The sequence below is a fragment of the Narcine bancroftii genome, chromosome 2 (assembly GCF_036971445.1).
Source record: "Narcine bancroftii isolate sNarBan1 chromosome 2, sNarBan1.hap1, whole genome shotgun sequence".
Taxonomy (NCBI): domain Eukaryota; kingdom Metazoa; phylum Chordata; class Chondrichthyes; order Torpediniformes; family Narcinidae; genus Narcine; species Narcine bancroftii.
This window is the reverse complement of record NC_091470.1, coordinates 285,874,481-285,886,710: the sequence shown is the minus strand read 5'-3', so window position 1 is coordinate 285,886,710 and position 12,230 is coordinate 285,874,481. Positions and strand designations below refer to the sequence as shown.

Genomic DNA, 12,230 nt, shown 5'->3' with positions numbered 1-12,230 from the left:
AACAATTTATGCACGTGCCTTTGCAGCAGACAGCCCTTTCAATTAAAATTCCCCAATATTTATTGTGCATTTGCAGAACAAAGTTTTAAATTGAAACATTTCTTGTACCAGAAAACCTCTACTTTTGTTGCTTTTAACAGGATTAATTGATTGATTATATTTTATTTTTAAAATTTAATTTAAACTTAGACTTACAGTACAGTACAGTAACAGGCCTTTCTGGCCCACAAGCCAAATTATACCCAATTAACCTCCAACCCCCAGAACATTTTGAAGGGTTGGAGGAAACCGGAGCACCTAGGGGAAACCCCACAGAGACACAGGGAGAATGTACAAACTTCTTACAGTGTGGTTTTCAAACCTGGTCACAGCGTTGCACTAACCACTACCCTAATCGTCCTGTCCTATAGATGATACTGCTAGAATTGGAGAAAATAATTATTATGTCAGATATGAACTCAACTAAATCCGCTCAGTTTTCAATACAAAGACATTTGTCCAACATGAGATGTTAAAGACTTCCATATTCTTTTTGTCTTTGAGAAATATTTTGAAGTAACATTGCTTGCAGCACATTAGTAGAAAATGAATTATCAACTTCTCTACTGTGACCTACTAATGCAGTTAGTACAGTTTCAATCTATCAGAAATGATTTGTATATTTAGTGTGAACATGTTTTGATAATGTATACTGTAGTAAAAGTTAAGTGCATTTGGTAATGGTATAGATTTCAGAGATTATGACAATATATTTTGAGCACATTTTCGCTGAACATCAAATTTTCTTTTGTTCAAAACCTTTTTTTAAAAAACATTCCTACCCTGCAGTATTTCCACTTGAGATACTCCCAAAGGTTTGTAATTGCTGCTCTGAAATAACCTGAAAGAAAATACAAATTCACTCCAAAATGATTAATTTCCCTATTCTCTCCCTCTAGCCAATCACTCGTCTCCCTCATCTCCTTTTTGTCAAATCTTTGAACAGAAAATATTAGTTTAGAGATACAGCACGGTAAACAGCCCCTTCTGTCCCACCGCCCCAAGCTGCCCAAATACACCAATTAACCAACAAACCCGCAAGTTTTGGAGGGTGGGATGAAACTGAAGCACCTGGAGGAAAGCTACTCACACACAGGTTGAACGCATAAACTAGTTACAGACAACTGCTGGATTTGAACCTGGGTGGCAGGCACTGTAATAACATTGCGCTAACTGTAACACTAACCATGCTGCTAAGGATGTGTTCCTTATTTAGTTGCACCTCCAGCAAAGGTATGGTGCTGTCCTCAAAAAAAAACAGGAAAATCTCATTTGCCAAATTCCTGCTCATTCAATTTCTATTAAATCATTAGAAAAACAATGGAAGCAGTGCTGCCAAGCAGCTTTTACAAATAACCTCATCACTAGGGTCAGTTACGAGTTTGCCAGGACTACTCCGATTTCATCATTGCCTTTGTCCAAACATGGAACCAACAGATAAGTGCCAGACCAGGTAAAAAAAAATCACTCCCCACAATATCAAGGCAGCAGCTGAATAAGTGTGGCAGTAAGGAGCGTAAATAAAACTGGATTTAGCAAGTGCCAAGAGGAATACATGAAATGGATTAATCTTTAAATAAAGACAATTATGATTGTTGAACATCAATCATCTCAGCCTGAAGCTATCACTGCAGAAGTCCCTCAGGCCAGAGAACTGGTTCACCCATTTTCATTTAACCCTTTGACAACCTACCAAACAATACAAAGTCAGAAGTGGAGACATTATCCGATAATAGCATGATGCTGAATGCTATTCTCAGCTCCTCAGTTATGTAGCAGTTCATGCTTACATGCAGCAAGAACTACTCAACATTCAGGGATGGACTGACACATGACAAGTGATATTGTATCACACACAGGTAATGACCATCATGATCATGAGAGAGTTTAGCCCATCTTTGACAGTTAATGCCCCTACCAATCACAAACCTTCTCCCATCAAGTCAGAAATTCAACGAATCCAGTCAAAAATAATGTGGCTATATGAGTAGATCAGAGGTAGGATAACCTGTGATGAGCTCTTTTTTTTTAAACCTTACTTCACAATCATTCTACTACTTACAAGGCAAATTTTATGTTTGATGGTAAACTGGCCACTTGTCTGGATGAGTACATTTTGAGTAAAGAAGCTCTCCACCCTCTCAACGACAAATCTACTGAATCAGCATCCAATCAACTACCCTAAACATCCATCCGCAGCATGCCTCAAATGTGCACCATCCAGAAAAACCAGTTACTCAGCTTGGGTGCTCTGAATCTGTGACCCTATGACAAAGGACAAGAGCAGCAGAATCAAATCATGGGAACATCACCTCAAATTGCGTACCATTCTGACTTGAAAATTAATGTCACAAGAGCCGCTTTCAGGTGCACTCGCTCCGAGAATGCACCTGCAGAAGCGGCTGTGGGTGTGTTCAAGTGGACATTCAGGTGGCAGCGCTGAAGGCGCTGTTCTGGCACCTGAAAGGGCTGGCTGCAGGAAAGATGCCTCGGAGCAAACGCCGGCTCCTGTTAACTGTGGCCGCAGTCCCGCCCGCTGTCAGGGCTGGGGTGGCCGATGTGGGGCTACGGGGCAGGGACGGCCCGCCCCGAAGTCCCGCACCAGCTACCCCAGCCCCGACATCCCGCACTGGAGGGGGGTGGGGGGCAGCGGGGAGTTGGGTCGCCGGCTGATTGACATCAGCCCGCCCCCCGAGCAGCCGTTTTTAGGCTGCTGCTTTCAGGTACCTCAGGGGACTGCTTGGATGAGGAGATTATACCTCCCCGAGGAGGGTTAGGTGAGTACTCCTCGGGGTTGGGTTTTGCTCTTTCAGGTGATCTCCCATCAGCTGCATTTGGATAGAACAGGCGGGTTTACATTGGGGTATTCTGGCCACTTGAAAGCGGCTAAGGTCTATATCCTGGAACTCCCTTGCCATCAACGATGTTCACATGAAAGACTGCAACAAGTTCAAGAGGTGGCTTACCATTGCGTTTTCAAGAATAATGAAGCAAGGTGAATAAATTCTGGCCAATTACTCTCACATCCTGAAATATCATTTTAAAAATCTTATGCATTGATTAGAGGCAGAAAGGCGGAAATTTCATTTAGTGCTAAATTGCATCTACGACACATAATAATGGACAATGAAGATTTTGCTTCCTGAATATTTTTGGGTGTATTTCATGGATTTCAGGCTGCTGATCATGTAGTTTTTTTTAAAAGACACAAATATTTCAAAGGATGTGGATCATGCTTTCCTCCTCTACTTTTCCACCTTCCTTAAAGAAACAAGTTGGCATTCCAATTTTTCAAATAATGTAGTTGGGCAAACAAAGAAGGCCCCACAATGAATCTAGCAACTTTTATGTACCTTTCATAGTGTTCTCTTTTAATGGAAAAATAATTTCTGTGGAAAGGTTATATTGCCATATACATGAAGAAATTAAATTTCAAGAAATACTTAGTTAAAAGCACATGTAGGTGACAGATAAAAGAATAGACAAAATAAACTGACTGCATTGTCAGCCCACAAAAAAACTGAAATTTCAGTCATGATAAAGCCTCAAGTTGTGGTGCAAAGCAAACAAAGTTGCATACTAATACAAATATGGCTACTGTATTTCAAGACAGTTTATTACTTGTCAATTCTATAGGGGCACCAGATGGAAATTCAGCTAGGAACTGTTGTAGCAGAATAACAAAAGTATGAATATTTGGGCTAAGATTATTAATTTTTCCTGAAAAAAATGAGGGAAGTCAACAGCTGGAAACCACCTGCACACCAATAGAGAACATTAGGAGATGGGAGAAAATGTCTAATTCATATAATATACAAGAAGCCAAGGACTCCCCATTATCTTCACTTAACTTTTGAAAAAAAATACGTCTCCATTAAAAGAAACCATTTTGGTGTGAGTTATCAGATACAAGTGTAACACCATTTTAAAGTCACTTATTAATTATGCAAGAAGTTTTAAATACAGAAGCTTAACATCTCATTTTGGATTATAAGTTACATTTATTTATTTTCTAACAATCTAAGAAGTTTGCAGCCATCAGCAGTTCCAGTGCAATCTCTGGGGCAATTGGAAATTCTGGAATCTCTGTCGAACTGTTGGTGTAGCGGACCTTGTAGGTGAAATACATGCATACTTTTGATAGCACATGGGATGGAATCTCACGAAAATTTACTTCATTTGTTTCATTTTCAGCAAACTGTCCTGAAAGATAAAAAAAAAATCAAAATAGTGCTTTAACTTAAACTAAATCTCTAGCTACCCGTGAGCCACAAGCCCTTCATCATAAAGAACTCTTGAATTCTATGGATGTCTTTCATTTCTCAAAAAACTGTGATTCTACAGAAGTCTTACTCAATTTTCAACCCATACGATGTCAGATATGCCACTATTGAAAATAAAATAATCTGCTCGTTTCACCTTATTATTCAAACAAAATCTGTTCTCTGGTTAGTCCTTTTGCTGTAGATGGGGTGTGAACTATTCTATGGACCTCTTCAGGACTGAAAAAGTTCATGTAAATTACGTTTTCCTTCTAGATACCCATTATTGAGAACTCTTCCAGGAGATGTTACTCTACCTTCACAATAATTTTGGTTTAATCCATCTCTAACTTTTAGCCAGAATCTGAGTAAAGGGCACCTTTATTCTCCTCACCACAGCCATTATTTAATTTGCTCAAATAGCTATTATAGTGACCAGTAAGGTGCTATAGATGTAAATTTGCAATCTAAATACTGATTTAATGTTTAACCCAGGTTAAATTGCTTTAAATTTTATGTGACAGAAACTTAATTGCTTTTCAGCAAAAAAAAAATTTGTAATCCCAATCTTACCATAGTGACAGACCCATTGGAAACAGACCCACTGGCCCTTGCCTGCACCAACCAAAATGCTCCACCAACACTTGGCCCACTGCTGTGTTTGGCAGATATCCCTCTAAACCTAGGATGTCATTGCATCTATCCAATATTTTCCTTAAATACTGTAATAGTACGTGTCTCAACCAGCCTGTTCCATACACTAACCACTCACTATATAAAAATGTTAGGAACTGAGAGGTTCCTGTTAAATCTCTCCCCATTTATCTATGATCTCTTGTAATTGTTATGGGCCCAGTGGACCCCAAAACCCAGCAGCAATAGAAATTCACTAAGACAAATGGTTACTTAAACAAAAGTTACTTTTAATTATCTTTAAACAGGAAAACAAAATTATTACTTTTAACTTAACCTAACTGAACACCTTTCTAATTCTAAGCATGTGTATGCAATATGTGTGTTGGTTCAGAAAAGTTATTTAATTCACAGTCCAATCTCACTTCTCACTGCTCCAAGTTCTCACTCTTCCAAGGGAATTCTTATACTGTGCATAGAATTTAACATTTACGAATCTTCACTAGGTTTTGGTGCTTGATAGGTAAATGGTTACCACTCAGGATGATTCTTGTTGGTTTTCAGAGAGAGCTTTGTTGCTCTTTGGACACAAACTGATTTTTTTTCCCCAATCAGCCACTTCAGTGTCTTGCCGAAGAAATTTGCCCCATCGGGATTTTCCAGATAATTACCTCTTTCTTTCAGGTCACCACAGAGTTCCTTATGCTTCCCTTATTTCAAGGGAAACATTATACAGCCAGTCATTTATTTCCTCTTGTATAGACCACAAAGGCTTTGAACAGGCTGAACTAAGAACTCAGAACCAGTCTTCCAAATGGGGTTTTTCCACCAGTTTGCCAGCTTGTCCTGTTCCAGTCCCAGCTGTTGCTGCTGAACTGTAGAACTGAATTCTTTCACACGCACATAGCACCGGACCCAATCTTCTGAGTCCGTTCATCTGTTGCTTTCCAAAACAATAATCCATTACTCCACAGCATGTCCAATTAACACCTACTTGTGAAATCTCTAAAGGCATTCTTCAAAGTTTTTGCAAAGGCTTTTGGAGCCGGGACTGTCTGGGTTGAGCAGAGCTCTGGCATTTTAAAAACAGATCTGTGTTGTGAAGTGTTTGTGTCTGTATGTGACCTAACTAAAAACCCAACAATCTATCTTCCAAAAACATATCTATACATAATATAAAATATAACAATCTGTCACAGTAACCAATACCTCTCCTCTGGCCTAAGACTGCTAGTTCACCAGATTTATTTCTCTCATAATTTTTGTATACCTCTATGAATTTCCCCTCAAGCTAAGAAATAAAGCCCTAGCCTGCTTAACTTCTTAAATGTAGCTCAGCAACCCCCCCCCCACCCCACCCCAGCCAGTCCTGGCAATATCTACATCAACATAAATCTTTTCGGTATCCTTTCCAACTTGAGAACATCTTTCACACAGCAGTGACCAAAATTGAACACAATATTCTCAATGGGGCCTCACCAACGTCTTATACAACAGCAACATGTCCTCCCAACTTCCATACTCAATACTCCAACTGAAAGCCAATGTGCCGAATGCCTTTGTGGCCCTATCTTCCCGTGACTATACTTTTAAGGTACAATGTATCTGTACTCCTAGACCCCTCTGCCCTACGACACCCTCCAAAAAGTCTTTCCTTATCTTCCCTTGTTTTCTTTCATGAATCCTATTTTCCATCTTCTAGCTCACCTTGGATCCCAAGCAATCTAACCTTCCAAAACAGCCTACTGTGTGGAATCTTTTCGAATGCCTTGCTGAAATCCATACACACAACATTCACAGCTCGTCTTTATCAATCTTCTTTGACACATTTTCAAAGAATTCTAATGAATGAGACATAACTTCCCTCTTACAAAACCATGCTGACTATCCCCAAATCAGCCTTTGTCCACCTCTTCCTCCGAATACTTTCTAGTAACTTACCAACCACAAGTTAGCCTCACAGGCCTGTAGTTTCCAGACTTTCTCAAATAGAGGCACAACATTTGCCATCCTACAGTTTTCTAACATTTCACCTGTACTTAACGACAACCCAAAAACCTCAGCCAGGGCTCCTGCAATTTCCTCTCTAACTTCTCAGTGTCCTTGGATCTATCTGATCAGGTCCAGATTTGTCTCCCTTCATATGCATCAGGACCTTCAGTACATCCTCAACTGTAATACTAACTAGTCCAAGATACGTCCATTGACTGGGCCAAGATCCCCAGCCCTCTGTGGTAAAAACAGAAGTATGCATTGAGCCTGGAGCTCAGGTTCACTACTGTAAAAGACAGGAGGCCAAGTGGCTATGGCAGTTATGAGAGCGCCAAGAGGCAGTTATGAGAGCGCCAAGAGGCAGTTATGAGAGCGCCAAGAGGCAGTTATGAGAGCGCCAAGAGGCAGTTATGAGAGCGCCAAGAGGCAGTTATGAGAGCGCCAAGAGGCAGTTATGAGAGCGCCAAGAGGCAGTTATGAGAGCGCCAAGAGGCAGTTATGAGAGCGCCAAGAGGCAGTTATGAGAGCGCCAAGAGGCAGTTATGAGAGCGCCAAGAGGCAGTTATGAGAGCGCCAAGAGGCAGTTATGAGAGCGCCAAGAGGCAGTTATGAGAGCGCCAAGAGGCAGTTATGAGAGCGCCAAGAGGCAGTTATGAGAGCGCCAAGAGGCAGTTATGAGAGCGCCAAGAGGCAGTTATGAGAGCGCCAAGAGGCAGTTATGAGAGCGCCAAGAGGCAGTTATGAGAGCGCCAAGAGGCAGTTATGAGAGCGCCAAGAGGCAGTTATGAGAGCGCCAAGAGGCAGTTATGAGAGCGCCAAGAGGCAGTTATGAGAGCGCCAAGAGGCAGTTATGAGAGCGCCAAGAGGCAGTTATGAGAGCGCCAAGAGGCAGTTATGAGAGCGCCAAGAGGCAGTTATGAGAGCGCCAAGAGGCAGTTATGAGAGCGCCAAGAGGCAGTTATGAGAGCGCCAAGAGGCAGTTATGAGAGCGCCAAGAGGCAGTTATGAGAGCGCCAAGAGGCAGTTATGAGAGCGCCAAGAGGCAGTTATGAGAGCGCCAAGAGGCAGTTATGAGAGCGCCAAGAGGCAGTTATGAGAGCGCCAAGAGGCAGTTATGAGAGCGCCAAGAGGCAGTTATGAGAGCGCCAAGAGGCAGTTATGAGAGCGCCAAGAGGCAGTTATGAGAGCGCCAAGAGGCAGTTTTGAGAGCGCCAAGAGGCAGTTTTGAGAGCGCCAAGAGGCAGTTTTGAGAGCGCCAAGAGGCAGTTTTGAGAGCGCCAAGAGGCAGTTTTGAGAGCGCCAAGAGGCAGTTTTGAGAGCGCCAAGAGGCAGTTTTGAGAGCGCCAAGAGGCAGTTTTGAGAGCGCCAAGAGGCAGTTTTGAGAGCGCCAAGAGGCAGTTATGAGAGCGCCAAGAGGCAGTTATGAGAGCGCCAAGAGGCAGTTATGAGAGCGCCAAGAGGCAGTTATGAGAGCGCCAAGAGGCAGTTATGAGAGCGCCAAGAGGCAGTTATGAGAGCGCCAAGAGGCAGTTATGAGAGCGCCAAGAGGCAGTTATGAGAGCGCCAAGAGGCAGTTATGAGAGCGCCAAGAGGCAGTTATGAGAGCGCCAAGAGGCAGTTATGAGAGCGCCAAGAGGCAGTTATGAGAGCGCCAAGAGGCAGTTATGAGAGCGCCAAGAGGCAGTTATGAGAGCGCCAAGAGGCAGTTATGAGAGCGCCAAGAGGCAGTTATGAGAGCGCCAAGAGGCAGTTATGAGAGCGCCAAGAGGCAGTTATGAGAGCGCCAAGAGGCAGTTATGAGAGCGCCAAGAGGCAGTTATGAGAGCGCCAAGAGGCAGTTATGAGAGCGCCAAGAGGCAGTTATGAGAGCGCCAAGAGGCAGTTATGAGAGCGCCAAGAGGCAGTTATGAGAGCGCCAAGAGGCAGTTATGAGAGCGCCAAGAGGCAGTTATGAGAGCGCCAAGAGGCAGTTATGAGAGCGCCAAGAGGCAGTTATGAGAGCGCCAAGAGGCAGTTATGAGAGCGCCAAGAGGCAGTTATGAGAGCGCCAAGAGGCAGTTATGAGAGCGCCAAGAGGCAGTTATGAGAGCGCCAAGAGGCAGTTATGAGAGCGCCAAGAGGCAGTTATGAGAGCGCCAAGAGGCAGTTATGAGAGCGCCAAGAGGCAGTTATGAGAGCGCCAAGAGGCAGTTATGAGAGCGCCAAGAGGCAGTTATGAGAGCGCCAAGAGGCAGTTATGAGAGCGCCAAGAGGCAGTTATGAGAGCGCCAAGAGGCAGTTATGAGAGCGCCAAGAGGCAGTTATGAGAGCGCCAAGAGGCAGTTATGAGAGCGCCAAGAGGCAGTTATGAGAGCGCCAAGAGGCAGTTATGAGAGCGCCAAGAGGCAGTTATGAGAGCGCCAAGAGGCAGTTATGAGAGCGCCAAGAGGCAGTTATGAGAGCGCCAAGAGGCAGTTATGAGAGCGCCAAGAGGCAGTTATGAGAGCGCCAAGAGGCAGTTTTGAGAGCGCCAAGAGGCAGTTTTGAGAGCGCCAAGAGGCAGTTTTGAGAGCGCCAAGAGGCAGTTTTGAGAGCGCCAAGAGGCAGTTATGAGAGCGCCAAGAGGCAGTTATGAGAGCGCCAAGAGGCAGTTATGAGAGCGCCAAGAGGCAGTTATGAGAGCGCCAAGAGGCAGTTATGAGAGCGCCAAGAGGCAGTTATGAGAGCGCCAAGAGGCAGTTATGAGAGCGCCAAGAGGCAGTTATGAGAGCGCCAAGAGGCAGTTATGAGAGCGCCAAGAGGCAGTTATGAGAGCGCCAAGAGGCAGTTATGAGAGCGCCAAGAGGCAGTTATGAGAGCGCCAAGAGGCAGTTATGAGAGCGCCAAGAGGCAGTTATGAGAGCGCCAAGAGGCAGTTATGAGAGCGCCAAGAGGCAGTTATGAGAGCGCCAAGAGGCAGTTATGAGAGCGCCAAGAGGCAGTTATGAGAGCGCCAAGAGGCAGTTATGAGAGCGCCAAGAGGCAGTTATGAGAGCGCCAAGAGGCAGTTATGAGAGCGCCAAGAGGCAGAGCATCAGAGAGGGTGGATGGATGTCTGGACACTCAATGTGTCTGAAGGAACTCTCTTTTGCTCCCCTCTCTCTTCTTGGGAGGGGCAGTGAACAAGTGCTGCCCCTTTATGTGCCTTTACTGACAAACAAAAGTAAATAAACTTTATGTGTTTATGCTCATGACAATAAAGGAACATGGAACTTGGAGCGCCAAGATGTTCCATTTTGATAATAAATTAAACCATGGTAGGGATTCCATAGTAAATGGCAAGGGCCTGGAATGTGTTCTGGAACAGAGAGAATTTAAGTGGTGACAGATTTACAAAGTGGTGTAGGCATTATTTGGCATGCATTGATCAGGGCATTGAGTACACGAGTTGAGACGCCATGTACTTAGCTCTGGTTGTACAGCAACAAATATAATTAAACTTTTAGGAGCACATAAAAAATTCACAAGCATGTTACTGAGATTGGAGGGCCCGAGTTACTAGTAAAGGCTTTTCCCTGTGTGGATGAGGGGAATTTTAGTGGTAAAATTTTAAGAGGTATACAAAAATCATGAGGGGTATAGAAAAGGTGAATGGCTACATTATTTTTCCCATGATAGTAGAGTCTAAAACTAGAGGGCATTGATTCAAGGTGATAGGGGAAAAATTTAAAAGAAAGATGAAGGGCAACTTTTTTCCTGCACAGAGGTATAGATTTTTTTTTAGAACAAGCTGCCAGGAGAAAGCTGTAGATGAGGGTTTAGTTACAACATTTAAGAGACATTTAGACAAGTATATGTTGAGAGGGATATGGGCCAACCACAGGTAAATGGGAATATAATAGTTAGTTTGGACAAGTTGGGCTGAAGGGCATGTTTATGTAACCAAGGGGTTTGAGAGTCCCAAATATCTCACATCAACAAATGCAGATCATTAACTAGCAGTACAACTTACCAGGGCCACTCAGCATAGCTTTAATTGTGCCAGAGGTCAATGCATGTTCTCTTTTCACAATAAATTCATGACCATCAGATGAGATCAGCTTTACATACATAGCATCTGGGCCTTCACAGCCTCCGTAAGTCCTCTCTTCGCCATCTGCAAGATATTAAAATAATACCTACTATGTCATCAAAGCACATGGTTCAAATTAGAAATATTTAATTCATACTGCAGAATGAATCAGTTAGTATCTTTGTTCTAATTTCTACATTGTAAATCAGATGAATGCAAGGCAGAGGCAACAAATTTTAAAATCCAAAACTCAGCAGCAAATGTTTGAAAGCCGAACATTCTATGCCTGACAGCAACAAAAACAAACTTTTTTAAAAATGGTAACCGTTGAATCAGAAACATTGAAGAAATGTGGCAATCAAAAAGAACAATTCAGTTAAAGAAACAGCTTGGTCCTGATATTATGCACCTGTGCAATAAAGCAACTGTGAATATTTATTTATCTATATTTGATATTCATTATCTCTTTTTGTTCTGACATTTGTGGTAATTTAAATTTTCACTGCTGTAGTTAGTGTATCTCATGTACATTTGGCTACATTAAGAGGTTCGGTGCATTTTTACATTTTACTTATATATACAATAATAAACTTACATTGATGGTGATACAAATTGGGGCCTTGATGAAAGACTTAAATTTCTCCTACAGAGAAGGATTTTTCCTTTTATTCGTCTCGACATGATTCATTTTCCAGATTTTTTTTAGTAATGGCACATTTACAAGGAAGAGTATTACAGGCGGAATATAAAAGTAGGGTTATATTTGTCCATTCTTTATTACTTTTTTCTTGTGTAAGTTCAGAAGTGGTACGTTCATCTTATAGATGGAGATTTAACACAATATTGTTGAAAAAACCTGAGTTTGTTACCTTTATTAAAGAACAGATCACTTTGTTCTTGACTGAGAACAATAATTCTGTAGATTTGTGTTATGGGATGCACTAAAAGCTTATTTAAGAGGGCAGATTATTAGTTATACTATTAAAGTTAAGAAACAGTATATGGCAGAGAGTTTAGAACTGGAGAAGCAAATTACTGAATTGGAGAAGGAATTTCAGAAAGATGTGAGAGAAGATAAAAAAAAAGTGGTTTTGGCTAATTTGAAACTACATTATAACATTGCAAACTTATCAATTTGAGCATTTAATTAATCGATCTAAGCAGCATTATTACAAGTTGGGTGAGAGAGCACATAAGATGTTTGTATGGCAGTTAAAAACGGAACAGATTTCACAGATTATTAATGCTGTTAAAAAGAATTCAATAGCTAGCTA

At 42.3% G+C, this 12,230-nt stretch overlaps 1 protein-coding gene across 2 annotated transcripts in view; it reads right to left on the bottom strand.

Moving 5' to 3' along the window:
- Window positions 1-142: 142 nt before the first annotated feature.
- The window catches only part of elocb (elongin C paralog b), a 31,467-nt gene continuing 19,379 nt past the window's right edge, over window positions 143-12,230 (bottom strand). For both annotated transcript variants that reach the window (XM_069921197.1, XM_069921199.1), the window contains exons 3-4: window positions 10,897-11,040; window positions 143-4,242 (exon numbers count right to left, since the gene is read on the bottom strand). In XM_069921197.1, the coding sequence (XP_069777298.1) occupies window positions 4,052-4,242; window positions 10,897-11,040 (335 nt within the window). In that variant the 3' untranslated portion in view covers window positions 143-4,051. The remainder of the gene's footprint in view (window positions 4,243-10,896; window positions 11,041-12,230) is intronic.